This window comes from Notamacropus eugenii, chromosome 6 (assembly GCF_028372415.1).
Source record: "Notamacropus eugenii isolate mMacEug1 chromosome 6, mMacEug1.pri_v2, whole genome shotgun sequence".
Taxonomy (NCBI): Eukaryota; Metazoa; Chordata; class Mammalia; order Diprotodontia; family Macropodidae; genus Notamacropus; species Notamacropus eugenii.
The window spans coordinates 70,693,081-70,710,206 of record NC_092877.1 but is presented as its reverse complement, the minus strand read 5'-3'; the positions used below and the strand labels follow the sequence as shown (position 1 = coordinate 70,710,206).

The window sequence follows — 17,126 nt, the reverse complement described above, 5'->3', positions numbered from 1 at the left end:
AGTGACATGGATGAACACTCAAAAGACACAGAAAGAGTAAAAACAACATCTGGGGAAGGGATGGTTGGGTGAAGGGACTGGCAAAGGCTTCCTGCAGAAAGTGGGGTTTAAACTGAGTCTTAGAAATCAGGGATCCTTAAAAGACAGAGGCAAAGAGGGAGAACATCCTGGGCATGGGGGACAGAGAGTGCAAAGAAATGGAGTCAGTAATGGAAGTGTGTATTCAAGAAATGGCAAACAGGCTAAGGTAGCCAGATTAGAGAATGCATGGCATAGAAATCAGTGTTAGGAGAGAAAAGGGGTAAGAAGGGGTCATGCTGTGAAAGGCTTTAAGGGCCAGAGGACTCCAGGTTTGATCCTGGAAGCATCTGGGAGCTACCAAAGTTGACTGAGTGAATGTATGTGTGTTTGATGACAGGATCATACTTGCGCTTTCGGAAAAATCATTTTGGCAGCTGAGTGGAGCACAGACCGGAATAGGACGAGTGTACCAATTAGACAGCTACTGCAGTGGGCCCAGGTAAGAGGTGATGAAGGCCTGTGAGTGGAGAGAAGGAAACATATTCAAGAGAGGTAAAGGTAGAAACACAAAAGATTTGATGACAGATTGGATATGTGTCATCTGTGCAAGTCTGACACTGAAAAGAAGACTAGGGTTTTGAGCCTGGATGAGTGGGAGGATGATAGTGCTCTCTGCCTTAACAGGAAAGTTGTGTACTTGACTGTTCTCCATTGAGTCTTTTTCTTCTCCCAGCTTTTTTTGGATAGATCCCAAAAGCTGTTGGGAATGCTCCAACTCTTGATGATCAGTTCCAATGACAAGTTATCCATCGGATAACTGAAATTCAGAATTTTAAAAATACCAGTCAGTTGTTTCACCTGTCATGTCACTTGTCTCAAAAACATCTGAGACTTTCTACTAAAAGATTGTTTTAAATTGGATTCCCATGTATTTCCTTCTGAATTGCTAATGAACAATAAATCATTGTAGATAGAAGGAAAGAGCATGGATAATCTACAAAATAAATTGTCAAAAATGACAGTATAATATTCACAACTCACAGGATTCTGAGGAAGTAACAGTTCACATTTACATAGTGACCTACAATTGATAAAGTGGTTTCCTCACAACAACTGTGAGGTAAGCAGGGAAAGTAGAGACCAAGAAAATGAGGCTTACAGCTAATGTACCTGGACGAGGGCATTCCACTGCTACCACGTGGGAATGCCAGCACTTGAACCCAAGGCCTGCTTCCAAATTCAGCTGTGGCTTTACGACGTGGGACAAGCGGTATTCTCCCCAAACTTGGAAATAAAACTTCGGGTACTGCCAGCTCGCAGCTGGCACTCTGCGCCATGGCACATGGGACACATGGGTGGCAGGAAGGCAGACGCACGGCCGGCTGGCACAGGCTTGTCTAGGCTCCTCACCTTTTGTACCTGGCCAAGGTCAAATGTCTGCCTTTGCCTAGCTCTAGGAAGACTCTCAAGGGGCTGGGCGGTAAATCTGGGGTTACCCTGAGATCTTTTCTCTAAATTACTTAGCTTCAAAGAACGTAACTGAGGTTAGTAACCACAAGTTTCACCCCGAAGGTTCTGCGCTGAGTTCCAGTCACCTTTTTTGGAACTACAGACTTCCCTAGCTACCCTCTGCCAAGGGTCCCAGCCCACAACCTCTTCTTGAAAATCCACGCGCATTTTCAGACATCATGCCAGGTCTTCAAGGATCACCGCCAGTAGAATCTTGGGGGGGGCGCCCCTTTAACCACAGCTGCACCGTCCCGCTCTTCCCGCCCGACGGGCGCTCGGGGCTCGATGACAGCCCGGACCGTACCCGCCACTTAAAAACAAAGCGGGAAGCGCCCCGTCCCGCTCGTGGGGCCGCCCCGTCCCGCTCGTGGGGGCGCCCCGGGGCGGCTTCGGCCAAGCCCTACACGGCCGCCCGAGAAGCGGCTCGGTCGCTAAGCCCCCAATAGACCGGTTCAACAAGACCCCGGCTCCACGAGCGGAGGAGGAAGAGGCCGAGGAGCCGCGACGAGCTGCTCCACGGCGACTACGCCAAGGTGGCCCGGGGGTGTGCCCCCTCCTACCCCCCCCGCAGACTACAGGGTCCAGCATGCAGTGAGCCCGAGTGCGGAGCGGCTCGCTGCGCCTCAGGCGCACGGGAGACTGGGAAGTGAAGTCTCCAAGGGGTCGGAATGGGAGAAGGCTTCGTGCATCCACTTCATTAGCACGACGGTTCCTAGAGGGGGCGGGGGGAGCGGGGGCTCTCCTCAGCCGGAGTCGAGAGCTCGGTTAACTCCCGGGGACGGGAGGGGGTGGGGTCTGTAGAGCAATTACTTTCCTCCTCCCTCTGTCCCCGCCTCCGGCTCTCCTCCCATGGAGAATGGTGGGGGGAGGAAAGGTAGTGACACGTGTCAATCAACCCTCCTCCCAACCACTTCTCCCCCCTCCCCCTCGGCGGCGAGGGGGGAGCAGGGGAGAGGGGCGCGCGCTCCGGGCTCGCGCCGAGGGCTCGCGCCCCCGCCTCGTGCCCGCGCCGCCCGTATGTAAATGAGGGCGCGTGACGCGGGACGCAGATGGACAAGGGAAGAGGGAGAATGGCCGCTGCTGCCGCCGCCGCCGCTGCCGCCGCCGCTCAGTGCCGGAGCCCTCGGTGCGCGGCGGAGAGGAGAGGATTCCGGCGGGAACTCGATTCTTGGCGCCACCGCCTCATGCACTGTGTAGGTAAGAGAGACACAGGCCGGCTTCCCCCGGTCTCCGCGCGGCGGCTGCCTCGAGGAGTTGGAGCCGAGAGGGTTTGGAGTTGCTATCTCCCTCGTTTCGGGTCAGTTCAATGGGGGAGAGGGGAGGCGGCGGCTCCCGGGCTTCCTTTTGTCTGGGGGGCCCGGCGGGGCGGTCTCCGTCCGCAGTCGTTGCCTTTCCCTCCTCGCTGTCTCCGGGGGGCTGTTAGTTCGGAACTACCCCCCCTTCTCCCTTCCTTGCCCCCCTTCACAAGTGAGGGGATCGTTCCCCCGGCGAAACTCCGCTTCTGGCTGGTGCTCCTCCTCCTGTCAGCGGAGGCAGCGGCTCCCGGCCGTGCGAGAGGGAGGGCCCGGAGGAAAGTCCGGGCTGGGAGATCGGGGTACGCCAGGGGGGCCCCGGGCGGGGTGCGCAGGGCCGGCCCGGAGGACTCGGCTGAGTTCAAGGAAGAAGCGGGGGGGGGGGGGAAGGAAGCTCCTCGGGGCGCTTGCGGGGATGGGGCGCGGAAGGCAGCGAATGTCAAGGAGAAGAAAGTGGGGGGGGGTGACGGAGAGCTCCGGCCTCCTCCCTCCCCGGGATCCCGGCGCTGGGGGGGGGGGGGGGGTGGACTTGAGCGTGTGTGTGTGTGTGCGTGTGTGTGCGTGTGTGTGTGTGTGTGTGTGTGTGTGTGTGTGTGTGTGTGTGTGTGTGTGTGTGTACCTCTTTAAGAAGGAGCCTCTCGTGCGCTGACGGTTGGGATTTGAAGTTCTTCCTCCCTCTTTGGAAGTCTGGACGGATGGGGAGGGGGGGTGTTGCTATGACAACAGCACCCCCCCTTTCCCCTGCGGACGCCCCAACGGCTCTGGTCTCCTTTGGTGTCATGTGACGGTCTCCACATACTACTCCCCCCACCCCGGCTCCCCTAATTCATTCCCCTCCCCACCCCCCCAGAGCCCCACCTTTTCCTTCTCGTGCTCACCCTGTGTGCGGGTTCCCCTCCAACTTTGGCGTCTCGGGGGGCCCAGCCCCTCCGGAGAGGGAGAGCCTGCCCACCTTGCCGAGAGCCCCTGCTCGGCGGTGAGGCGCGTTCGGAGTTGAGCAGGTTGGTTTCTGAGGCTAGGGCAAGAGAATGGATGATTTGGTGAGGGGCGGGGAGGGGGTCAGGGGCTGGGCGGGGAGAGGTGCTATTGTCTAGTCTGGCTTGCTGTGCTGTGGACCATAATCCGAAAAACAAGTCTTCTGCTTGTTTCCGCCTGTTCTCGTGCCCTCTTCCTCACCCCGGTTATTTGTCTGAGCCTCTGGGAGAGAAAACCTACCTCATTTTCAGGAGCGAGATGGTGTGTGCGTGGTGTGAGCGGACCCCAGCGATGCGGGGAACCAGACTCGGGGAGATGTTTCTAATCGGGAGACTTTGACAGATGTAGCATTTGTAGAGTTGGATACATTGCTGCATTTACGGGGTACCTCGAGTTACCCGGGTGTCCAAAAGCTGAAAAGTTGGCAGATGGTAGGGTTTGGTCAAGCGTCAAATGTGATCGTTTTAATATTTTAGTTATCAAAGAAATGCTAATGGGAGGATGGCAGAAAGTTTGTTCTGCTTCTCGAATACAGTATGGGTGCATTTATATAATTGTAAATTGAAATTATTCAGTTGGGAAAGTCTATGTTGACTTTCAGCTAAAGACTGTTAAAATGGTTAATTCTGATTCTAACTGAAGCAGTTTCAATTCTAGCGGGGTTGTATTCCGTGTCACTGTACTTTTTGAACAAGGCATATTGCAGTGGTTTTAACGACCAAAAAAAAAAAAAGGAGGGAAGGATGTTTAGTTTTTCCATTCCTCTCCTTTATTAAGTGCAACGATGTGGGAAGATGTGTCCTTGGAAAACTCTGACATGCCACCAGCTTTGCCCCCCTTTTTCAAAATCGTTAGACTTTAAGAACATTTAAAAACAAAACCATTTGTGATTGATCAGTGAAACAACTTTTTGCTCTACATTATCGGGTGTTCAAATAGAATTAAAACTTGTTGAAAAAATTTTAGCTGATATTGCCTTTTTTATACTATCTTTTAGCAGAGGGTAGGTGGACTCTATGAATGTAAATTTGGGGGAGAATAAGGGACCTGGAATCAGGAAGAGCTGAGTTTGAGTAAGGTCTCAGACATGTCCTACCTGTGTGACCTCAGACAAGTCACTTAACCTCTGTTTGCCTCAGTTTCCTCATCTGTAAAATGGGGGTGATAATAGCATCTACCTCCCAGGCTTGTTGTGAGGATAGAATGAGATAATAATTGTAAAGTGCTTAGCACAGTGCCTGGCACACAGTAAGTACTATATCAACGTTGGCTATTATTATTATTATTTGGAAACTATTTCAAACACAAAAGTTTTAACACCTAGTCAGGCCAGCCTACACTTAAAAAAAAGAGTATATTTTAAAATGTGATGTATGCATTGTGTTATTTAGCTATATTATATATGACAATACCTAAATCCATTAATATATATTGGGACTGAATGTAGCACAATATAATTATATTTAGTTTTCTCTCATTATTGAAGTGTTTAATTATATTCTTAATTCATTTACCAAATGAAAGCCATCTTACCCCCCATTATTGAATAGTTAGTGCCTTGTTTCAAGCTGTTTTGCAAAACCTTACTCTTCTTGGACTTTGAAGATAATCTAAAAAGGCTGTTTTGTAAAGAAGTGCAGGGATGCTGAACAATATTTCTGTCAGTGAATGCAAATTATTGCTGAGTTTCTGAATCTGTCCTTGGCTTTAACTCAATGAAATAATTTGACTCATTCTTTCATAACTGTTATAATGTTCTCTAGTTGAAGAAGTGAGTAGGGGAATAAGCTTATTTTATTATAGGTTTAATTTGGTGATCATAACATTTCATAATTATCTGAGACAATTAAGCAGTTTATCTTGAACTTGGAAAGGAAGAAAGATTTTTAACTTCCAGAAGTTGTGGTGGAATAGCTGTTAGTTTACTATTATATTAGAATTGTCACTAATCTGTGCCACCTTTTTGGTTTCCCTTTTGCAATCTAAGGCCTTGTCTCCCTCTGTAGTACGTTATAACTCTAAGAACTAGGGAGATGATGTAATTTCAGTTTTTCCCTCTGTATTTTGCCTCCACTGTTCAGTCACTTGTGTACATTCTTCTTTTCAACAAACACTTAATTGAATGTCAACTGTGTGTTCATTAGTGTACCAACTCTAAAAGGGGGAGGAGGGTTGAAGATACAGAAAAGCAAGACAGTTCCTTGTTCTTGAGGAACTCATTCTAGTTGTTCTTTGTTTCAGCTCTGAAAACTGAAAATAGAAGAAAGTCCAATCTAAAGTAAATGCTAACTAACTCAAGGTGCTCTACTTCTCTTTTTAAGTCTGTAAATGGTCATACTTTGCATTTCATGAAATAATAGGATTTAGAACTGAAAAGGAACTAGAAGATCGTGTAATCTAACCTGACCCCCTCATTCTCAAGCTGTACAGATTTAGATCCAGAGTGGGAAGTAACTTGCCTATGGTCACATAGATAATAAAAAACAGAACTGAGATTTGAACCTAGATCTTCTGCTTCCACATCTAGCATTCCTTTAACTACACTGATCTGTGTAACATTTTTTCCCCTTTGGAAAGTGCTTTCACAGCCAATATCTCATTTAGTCTTCATAGTAATTTTATAATGTAGGCAGCATAGATAGTATATAGAAGAGAAGACTGAATCCTCAGTTATGACTTGCACAAGGCATATATAACAGTCAACTTTTAACAGCCAATGGATGATATAAAATTGATAAGTCCCCAGCCTAATTTTAGCTCATAGTTTCAATTTCTTCTCACATCTATCCTTTTATGATAGGTACAAATGGGCATCAAATTGACTGATTCATTTGAGCTTTTTTCTTTTTTTTTTTTCCTTGGCTACCCTGGAGGTGTAAATAAATAAAAGAAAATACCCCCAAGAAGAGGGGAGGAAACAAGAGATCAAATAATCTATGTCTTAGATAATTGAGTGGACTTTTTTATAGGATAGTAGAATTTTAAGAGTTGAACCTTAGAAATCATCCTTAGTTCAACCTGTTATAATACTAACTACAAAGAAAAGTAGTTACATACATTAAAAAAAACAGTACCAGATATGAACCACTCTCAATCTCCTATTGTTAATCTTTGTGTTTTCTTATCATTCTAGCCTACTCTTCCCATGAACTTTTTCACTTCCAGAGCTATTCACTACTGCCTCTGTTTGTAAAGTGGCCATTCATTGAATTATGAGTTTATCAGGGCAGAGGTATGAGAATGAGTTCAGTATTCTCTTCTTCTGATGTCCTTGTAGGGTAGTTGTAGTGGAACCTTATATCCAGATTACTTTAGAATTGTATTGATTCAAGTGTATAAGTGCCTAGATTATGCTAACTGACTTCTCTCTTCCAACCAATCCTCTTACTTTTTCTATCCAGATTCAATTCAATACAAGTATTAATGCTTACTATGTGCCAGGTGCTGGGAATACACATACAGGAGAAAAAAACAGTTCCTGTCTTCCTGGAGCTTATATTCTATTAGGAGAAAACAACATTTACAAAGATAAGTAAACACAAACTATATGAAAAGTAATTTCAAAATGGAGAAGAATTCTTGTAGGAAGTGTCTTTTGAACTGATCCATGAAGGGATCTAGAAATTCCAAGAGACAGGGAACAAGTAGTATGAAATTGGTCTGCAAAGGTAGGTTAGATTTAGATTTTAAAGAGCTTTAAATGCCAAACAGGAGCTTGTATTTTATCCTAGAGACAGAAGGAATCCACTGAAGCTTTTTGAGCAAGGGAAATAATGTGGAAAGACATATGAATGTGCATATTTTGTCAACCATGTGGAAGATGGGTTGAAGAAAGTAAAGCATGGAAGCATGGAGACCAATTAGGAGGCCATTTTGATTATCCAGGCAAGAGATAATGAGACTCTGGACTAGAGTTATGATCACATGAGTGGAGAAAAGGGAGTTGTGTGTGAGGGATATATGGGATGAGGAGGACTACTGTAACATTACAAACTATTGATTCACAGAAAAGTTGGATGACTACCACCAAAATAGGGAAATTAGGAAAGAGAATGCATTTGAGGGGAAAGTTTGGTGTCTGTTTTAGACATGTTGGGTTTGGGGTGCCTGTAAGTGCATATAGGTGATGAAGCTCAGGTGCAAGATAAGGGCTGGATATGTGGGTCTGGGACTCATCTGTAAAGAGATGATTTTGAATCTATGGTACTTGATGAGGTCATTGACAAAGAATGTAGCAAGGAAAGAGAAGAGGACCTGGAAGAGCCATGCTTAGGGGATGGGACATAAATGAGGACCTTGCAAAAGAGGCTGAGAAGGGTAAGTCAGGGAGAAAGAGAACAAGAAGAAAATAATGCCTTGAAATTCTTGGAAGAAAAGAAATTTCAGAAAGGGGAGGGAGATGTTGTTGGGGAGGTCACCTTTGTCAAATGCAGAAGGATCAGAAAGGATGAAGATTGAGAAAAAAAGGCCATTGACTTTTGCAAATAAGAGATTGTCATTAATCTTCAAGAGCACAGTTTCAGTTGAGCAGTGATACTGGAATTTGGGGTTGAGAATGGGAGGTGAGGATGTGGAGGCAAGGGGTATAGAGAGCTTTTCCTATGAAAAGCAGGAGACCTTTAGGAAAAAAGCTTTAGAGGTATAGTAGGGATTGCTCCAACTGCAGTCTAATCTCTCATAAGAAGACTGGAAATTTATAGGGATGAGGGTGGTATCTATTCCAGGTTTCTTTGTTCAAAAGTTAATTCTAATAAAAAGTGGCTCTCGATTCCTTTTCTATTTCTTGAATGCAAGTCCTGGCACTATTATTGTACCCATATCATAGATAGGTAAATTGAGGTATCATAGATATCCTATATTAGGTAATTTGAAATCCATAATTATGTTAGAAGTTTTTTGGTGGTTTAGGCAGGACCCATTTGTCTTTTTTTCTGTGCCTCAGTATTTATATATTTCTTTTTTTAAAGGGAGGGGAGGAGGGAATAATACTGAGGAATTTTTGCATGCAAATTTTGAGATACTGTATTCTGGATCATTTTATACAGTAGAAGATCAAAAATCTGCCATCCTTGGGACCAAGCAGTGTGCGAATTTTGTATTTTTGCAGATGTTAGATATGGGCTACAGACTGGTCTGAACATATCATAGCCTGATTTCTGCGTGGTGCCGTCCCCTCCTTGCCCACGCTACTTTCCTTGGCTGGCCGCACGTGCGCACCCCACCCTGATTGGCTGTGCACGAGATAAGCGGCTGTTCCTGTGCCCCCCTACGTTCCTCTGACTTGTCTGACTTCCAGCCCTGGCCTTCGCTTCTTCCGCCACAGTGCAATCCTGGGAGGAACAGCAAAGGTATGTGGATTTTGGATATGTAACTTTTCGATCTTCTACTGTAGTGATTCCCACCTAATTGCAACATCCTGGCATTGTTGTGGTGTTTTTTTTTTTTTTTAAATAGTGCTCCTTTTTTAATGCTGTGAGGCATAAATTTAAGAACCATTGGTTAGGGTACAGTATAGATAACACCATTTCAGTTCCCTGATCATTTATTTTTTTTTTCTGTACTGTGGCTATATTTGTATTCATCACAATGAAAGTATAAGTCACAAGAGAGTAACAAAGTATAAGTGGTCAATATGAACCTATCACTTATCATTAGAAAAACAAGAGTTGATAGGTTAGTTGGGCCAGCTTTTGTATATGGATGGCAAATAATACTTTTAAAAAATGAGAATTGAAATATTATTAGTTGTGAATTTTGCATCATCTGAGATACTTTGGCCATACTTGGAGATTTATTTTACATTCCCCTCTCTACCCACCCCCACCCCCACTCGCATCCCCATCTCCCTTCCCTGCTAAAAACAGAAACATAGTTGGGAATCATCCTGTCCCATTTTCCTCTCCCAAGCCCACTTGAACTGTAGTCACTTAAATTTCTTGCTATCCTCTTCTTCCTTCATTCCCTTGGTATATTAACAATTCATCCTCAGCAATGCCTCTTAGATTCAGCTATTACTCACTTCTACAGAAGCCTTTGTTCTGATCCTGATAATCTCACATATGGCTTCCTGAAATGTCTTTGCTGACTTTCTAGGTTTTTGTTTATTTTAAATCCTATATAGTCATTCTCAGCAACCAGTTTTATTGCATAGCTTAAAACCCTAAGGTATCTACGTTGTGCCTTTTTATACGAGTGAAAATTCTAGTATTGTCTTTACTTCATTCTTTTGGTGGCCCTACTCTACAAGACTATACTTATTCTTTCTCTGACCTTCTTCCCTGGTGTGTTACCTCAAAATGTATGGCACTTTTTTTCATATTTTTTTTCTGCCTCTTATGTTTTTATAGACCTTTCTAAATTAATGAAGCCGTTTTGCCAGTTCCCAGTTCTCAGTAACAACTTCTACCCTTTGAAACTCAACTAAAAATTAATATTTTCTTTCAAGTATTATGCCATTTATAATATACAGTTATATACTACACCATATATAATTTACCACAGTATTAATTTTATTATAATTTCTGTTCTTGGTTTGGGTTTGTGTGTACTTGTGTATTCTGTGTATGTATTTCAAAGGATCTGTGACCTTATTTGAGCACTCCCTTTGATGATTAGATTATAAGATATTCATGTCTCTCCATCCTTTGCTGCTCTTCCATATTCTTCCATAAATCCTTTGGGGGTGCCACCCAACATGGGTTAGGGATTTTTTTTCATTATCTTGATTAGATGAAGATGAATGAAGTATAATACCTCTGTGTTGTTTGGCCTGTCTTTTTTTTCTTATTCTTGCATATTTCTTCAACATTCTATACACTATTATTCCTGTGTAATTCTTCATTTGTAATGAATTTCAGCTTTCTCATACCTGTCATGCACTCTCCATTGGCCTTTGGGTGAGCTTTAACTTCTTTTCTTCAACAAATATAGTCACAGTTCACAGCTATACAACATCCTTGGAGGTGTATTGGTTTTAAAAAGGTGAGCTGATTTCAGAGACAAGATTGGAGCAATTTAAAAAACTGCTATTTCCAGCAGTCAGTCATTCCTGCTCTCCACTTGAATTCTGAGCCCAGCTCATTATCCATTTGCATTGCTTGTCCAAGGTAATATGTAGTAATGGACAATTTTTCTATGTTCACCCAAGGTAGTCTAGGTTATTCATCATTCATTAATTGTTTTCGTTTGTGAATACTTAGGCTGAACTTTTTAAAGTAATTACTGATTTCAGTTAGGTATTGAGATGTTCTTGAACTTGATACAATGAACATGTGTTCTGCAAGTAGGAGCATCTGGAATGGCTTACTTAACCACCTTTTTCATTCGGACTTAGTGTTAGATATCCTCCATGATTGTGGCAGACACGCTTGGCAAGCATATTGTATCCTTGTTTTATACCTCACTTTATGTTAATCAGGAAGGCTATTTAAAAAGGTTACATTTTACATGGAAGATGTCTTGTTGAGAAGAACCTTAAAAGTAGCATTTTCCTCTACCAGTGTAAATACTTTTTTTGTTTTTTATAGCCAGCCCTGTTCTCTCCTTCTTTCAGTTCATTGTTTGACTGTAAAAATGTGATCTGCTGTAAAATACCTTCTATGAAACTCCCTTCTTCAGCCTTCAAGTATGCCTTCCTTCAGTGTGTAGATTTTTCTTAAATCTTGTAGAATTGGAAGCGTTTGAGTTGGTAATTATTGATATTGCCTTGGTAATCTTTTGCTGGTAATAAAGAGCCAAAGATATTTTCTGTGCTATCTTCTCTGTTTTTGAGGATTGATAGTTTCTCAGTGCCCTTCCCTAAAATAATGTCACCTTCAGAACTGGCCCCCCCCATGTATTTGCTATTGTGTATACATGATATAATCTAGCTGTTGTTCCCACTCTTTTTTAGAGCTATTTTGACAAATATTAGAGTTCAGATGTGTAGCTCTACCATCTTTGATAATGATCTGTAATTTAAAATCTTTTAAATCTTCCATTTTTTGTCTATTGTTCCCTTTCAAGTTTCATCCTTAAATATCTTTGGGATGAATGCTTAGTTAAGTATGCTTACTGATTTTTATGTAGCTTTTATATAGTAAAATATATATATATGTAGGTATGTGTGTGTTTGCTTGTTTACACACTCTTAGCCAGTTTTAAAATGACCACAAAGTATTCCTTTTGTTACTAAGTAATTCAGTATTGACCCCCCCAAAAAAGGAGCTTTTGTGAAATATTTTCTGAAAATGCTGCATGGATATATTGTTTCAAATATACTAGATTTAAAGTTGCACATCTTTGTGCTCTAATATCTTTACAAGGTTTCAATATTTTAAAATTATGGTTTTAAATTATTCTGGTAATTTCAGAAGGTTACAGCTGCCCTATTTTCAGTCGCATATCAGGTTTGGTTATGGGCTCTTTCTAGAGTCTTTAAGCTGTTCTCCAACTACTGGTCAGTTCTTAAAACCTTATTCCTTGTCTGCCTCCAAGTTGCTTATCTCTCCTAAGCGTTCCTTTTCTCCTTTCCCATATCTTACAGAGATTACCAAGAGAACTGACTACCTTTGTGCTTACTATGTTCAAGGTACTCCATTTGATGTAAAAATAGATGAGAAAAAATCCTGTCCTTAAGGAGCTTAAATTCTTATGGGTCATGGGAATATAACAAAATGAAAAATAACTAACTACAGTACAAAGTAAAAAATGAAAAAAAAATGGAGTTTAAAAAAAAGATCTTCTTTGGTAAGAAAAATGTCTTTTCATAAAGAGAACCAAAAGGAGGAGAAGTTCTGTAGTATTTGTTTTGTCAAGGCTAAGGGGGCAGTAGGAACTAGAAGTCCCATAGTTGGCCTTATGTCAAGGTCTGAATAAGGAGGCTACATGCTGGATATGGGATTCTAGACAAGTCATCAGGGCATGTTACAGAACAGTTGCTGATCTGCATGGGCAGAGTGAGTTTTTACACCAGGAGCAATTGATACAGACTAAAATCACCTGGCCTGACCAGGAGAAAAAAAAAGCCAGAACTGCTGTTGCTATGGAATTCTACCTTCAGTTCTGAAGAGTAATGAGAATAGAGAAGATCCAATTTCTTTCTTAATCTCACTTTCATGGCCAAGAATGTAGGTGTATTCAAATAAATATGTTCTTGACAATTTTAGAGTTACTACTTTGGTTTTGATTGTACTTGAGTTATGTGCTAATACTTGAGCTTTGTTGCTCTGTCTTCCCTATATTAACTCTAGTTAATGATTAGTTAAACATTTAAGTACATCAAGGAAACTGGCTTTTTAAAAGACTCCTTAGTGATTTTTTTGTGATTATAATTACTACTTAACCTTCACCTTCCCCATAGGTGAATTACATAATTTAGTAGAATATGTGTATATGTATGAGTAGATAATCTATTTGTATACACATAATACGTGTGTGTGTGTGTATGTATGTGTGAGATACAGGTAGGTAACCAGAAGTGCCAGCCACTTCTAACTCCACTTACTATAAACGAGGCAGAGTGAGTAAAGTCTTCACTGTCATCCCCTCCTCCATGACTCAAAAAATGCAGAATCTTAGAGCTAGAAAGGACTTATATTCTATGAGAAATACAAAGAATCAGTATGGTGGGTGTTGGAGGAACATATTCATAGTTATTTTTTCATAGCAACACTTGAATTTAGCTTATTTGCTCTTTAGCAGGCTGTAAGAAAAATGCAATAATCTGAAGAAGAGAAAGTTTACAAACTCCTTAAGTCTTCATTTGTCTTAGTTTGAAGTGGTATAAATTTCCAGACATGGCTTAGTCAAATCTAGGACCTCTTTATAGCATTTGACAGTATTGATTATTATCCATTCCTGAAACTCTTTCTTTACTTCTGAGGAACTGTATATCTGGTTCTCATCATTCCTCTGAGGGTCCATTCTGAACCTTTTCTGGTCCTACCCCCAAGGTAATCCTTAAAGTTCTGTTCATAGGAAAGATCCTTTATGTCAACATGCTGACAACCATTGGCACTGTTATCTCTGTGTGTGTGAAACCAGTTCTAAATCTCTAGGTTTGACCTCTTCCTTGCACTCCAGACCCATATTTCCACTTAGCTGTCTTGCTAGAACCTTTAAACTCAAAATGTCACATCTCTTTCCAGTTTGTTATCTTCTGTTCTCCAAAATCCCTTCGGTTTGCTGCCAGATGTCTTGTAAAAAAAAGCCACTTCTTCCTCCTAGTGTCACACTGCCTCAAAACTCTAGTTTGACCTTTCATTCATCCTTTTCCCTTGCTTTCTTATGTTTCTTTCTACCTGTTATAGTCTGTCATCTGTACTTTTCTCTCTATTGTACTTCTTGCCCTCAGTGGAACTATTTTTACTTGGCTCTATTTTACCACATTGATTCTTCCTGTTTCTGTAACAAATTTGAAAGCTTTTGATAGTCTGACCATATCCTCTTTTCTATGACCTTCTTGTGCACTACTGCCTTTCACAGTAACTTACCCTCCTTCAAAACTGGACCATATCATAATTTTTGCTATCTAACCTTTATTTTCTTGCCTCCATATCTTCGTTTATGCCCTTCCTTCTACCTGAATTCTTTCTATTCTTATCCTTTGTACTCCCCCACTACTCCATTTCTACCTGTAAATTTTGGCATAACTCAGTGGTTTCTTCTCTGATTACCTCTTTTTTTTTTCCCTTGCTAGAATTCAGTTAATATTAACATTACAGTGTACAAAGTGTAATACTAGGTGCTGGGTATTTCTGGTGCTTTATTAGATTATTTAATTTTATTTTCATGGCAAAAAACCCTATGATGCAAATAATTTATCCCCATTTTACATAGGAAAAACTGAAGCACAGTTTAAGAACTTATCCAAGATCTACCCAAGTAGCTACAAATCTAGTATTCTTTATAACCACATTACATTTCTACTCTGATATCATAGCACTTTGTTGGTATTTCCTTCTAATAGTTTCATTTTTTTCCCCATAGATTTAGAGGTGCTTTCTCTTGCTAGGCACTGTGATAAGTGCTGGCAGTACAAATACTGGAAAACAAAATTCCTGTCCTCATGGAGCTTACATTTTAATGGAGAAGACAATACATTAAAAGGATACTGAAAGTGAGAGACTGGGGAGGGAGAAGATGATGGAAAATGTGCGATAGTTCTGCCTGGTGAGAAATGAAGAGATGACTGGCTGAGTACAGGGAGGGGAATGAATCTCTCCTTAAATAGAGGGCCTTGTAGGAGCCATCCAATCAAGCAAAGGCACCAGGAATGTGGGGTCCTTCTCTAGGTATGAGGTCCAGGACTAAAATGCTCTTCCAGGATGAAGAGGTTGCTGGGAAATGATGGAGAAGTTGGGAGGAATGTGGCCTGGTAGGAAATAATAAAACTTGAGGATCATAGAACTTAAAATATTTGTTCAACTTTTTCACACAAGTAACAGAAAATAACTGACACAAACCCAGGTCTTCTTTCTCCAAGCATCCTCTCTTATTAACTTGTATACGTGTTGCATCTTTTCCTTAAGGTATCATAAGCTTCTCATAGGCAAAAACTATGTTGTTTTGTGTATACTTGCATCTAGCACAGTACTTTATACATTATAATAAGGATTCAATTAACATTTAGTTGGTATATTGTTGAATAAAAGCCCTTTCTGTACATAAGTTTCATTAATATGTATTGCCAAAAGTTGATTTTCCTTTCTTATCATTTTAGTTAACTTCTCTGTGAATCAGATCTGGGTACATACCATTTTGTTTTTCCTTTGAGGGAATTTAAATAGTAAAAAGGTAAAAGGTTCTAGTCTATTAAAAGCAGGTGATTAATAGTAAAAGAGTCAGTATTTTACTTATCCTATTAATAGGTAGGTGCTAAAATATGGAAATGTTATCAATAAAGAACAACAGTAATTGTGAAGAAATGGGAGAAAAACTTTTTCTGAAAACTGCTTTCATTTCAATATTGGTTGACTAGAGCACCCTCATGTGTCTGTACATAAGGAAATCATTTTAGAATTTTCAAAGAATAGGAACACAAAAACCTCTGAGGGTACCAAGAACTCTTAGAAAATGAATTTATCTCCCCCAGGTATACACCTGGCTGCACAGTCAGACTCAGTCATTCCTAGCTGCTGCTATACAGGTACCTTGGAGAAAATCCTCTCATTCCCCCATTGTACCTACTTCCTGCTCCCTTTTATGCTTGCATGAAGCACACTTTGCTGGTTCTGGGCTCCTGAGCAGCAGCCACTGAATAAAAATTTCCCCTTACTCCCCATCTACCCTCTTCTCTCCTTTTCATATTCTGTGTAAGAGTAAACAGGATGAGTAGGCAAGGATATATTGCAATCTATATTGCAGACCTTACTGTCCTCTCTCAAGTTCACTCCTCTTTTGAACCTTCCTGTTTCTTTTGAGGGCACCAAATATCCTCCTAGTTACTAAGGGACTCAACCTAGCAGTCATAGTTGATTCCTAAGACTCCTTCATACCACATAGCCAGTAAATTCCAGTTTCTACCTCTACATTGTTTTCTGCACAGAGTTTGACCGAGTGGCTTTAGCCACTTGACAGAGTGCTTTAAAAGAATTGTCAGACTTAAAGATTTTAAGAATTTTTTTTTTTTAAAGACAAGTGTCTCAAATTTGCTTAAGTGATTATCCAGGAGTATGCTACTTAGCACTATTTTAAAAAAAATAAAATAAATCCATATAATCCGTCCCCTATGAATAAGGGTAATATTTTAAAAATAAATATAGCTTTTGTTTTTATGTCACCTTTATTTCCCAGTATAGCCATCTCCTCCTCCTACTCAGGGAGCCGTCCCTTATAATAAATAACAAAAAGAAAGAGGAAAAAAAGGTACTTTAGAAAAACTCCCAAGTTCAGTATATGCAGTATTCTACATTCCTAGTCACTTACCTTTTTCAAATAAGAGAGGGAGTTATATTCTCATATCATCAAAACAAGTTTAGTCATAATTTCATTACCTTCAGTTTCTTTTATTTTGTTATTTTTTTCATTTACCTTGTTGTCATTGTGTATTGTTTTCCTGGTTCTGCATAAGTCTCCCTGTCTCCCTGTGTTCTTTATATTCACTTTTTATGTCACAGAAGTATTCACATTCATGTGCCATGGGCTAAATCTTTCCTCCTACAAAAAAAAGCTGCCATGTGTAGATTGGACTTTTCTTTCTGTCTTGAACCTCCTTGGAATATATGGTTAGCAGTGAGTTCTCTGGGTCAGAGGAATATGGGTAAATGCTCATAGTATCTTTCTTAGCATAGTGTTAATTAAGTTGCTTACTGGAATGCTTATATCCCTTCAGTTCCACGAACAGTGTTA

At 41.2% G+C, this 17,126-nt stretch overlaps 1 protein-coding gene across 11 annotated transcripts in view; it reads left to right on the top strand.

The window, feature by feature from the left end:
• Positions 1-2,474: 2,474 nt before the first annotated feature.
• The window catches only part of LCORL (ligand dependent nuclear receptor corepressor like), a 164,193-nt gene continuing 149,541 nt past the window's right edge, over positions 2,475-17,126 (top strand). For 3 of the 11 annotated variants that reach the window (XM_072620355.1, XM_072620359.1, XM_072620358.1), the window contains exon 1: positions 2,475-2,727. In XM_072620355.1, coding sequence (XP_072476456.1) covers positions 2,580-2,727 — 148 coding nt within the window. In that variant the 5' untranslated portion in view covers positions 2,475-2,579. Of the gene's footprint in view, positions 2,728-3,350; positions 3,824-8,944; positions 9,146-17,126 lie in introns of those variants that run through there. The other 8 variants (XM_072620351.1, XM_072620348.1, XM_072620349.1 and 5 more) reach the window with 6 other exon arrangements.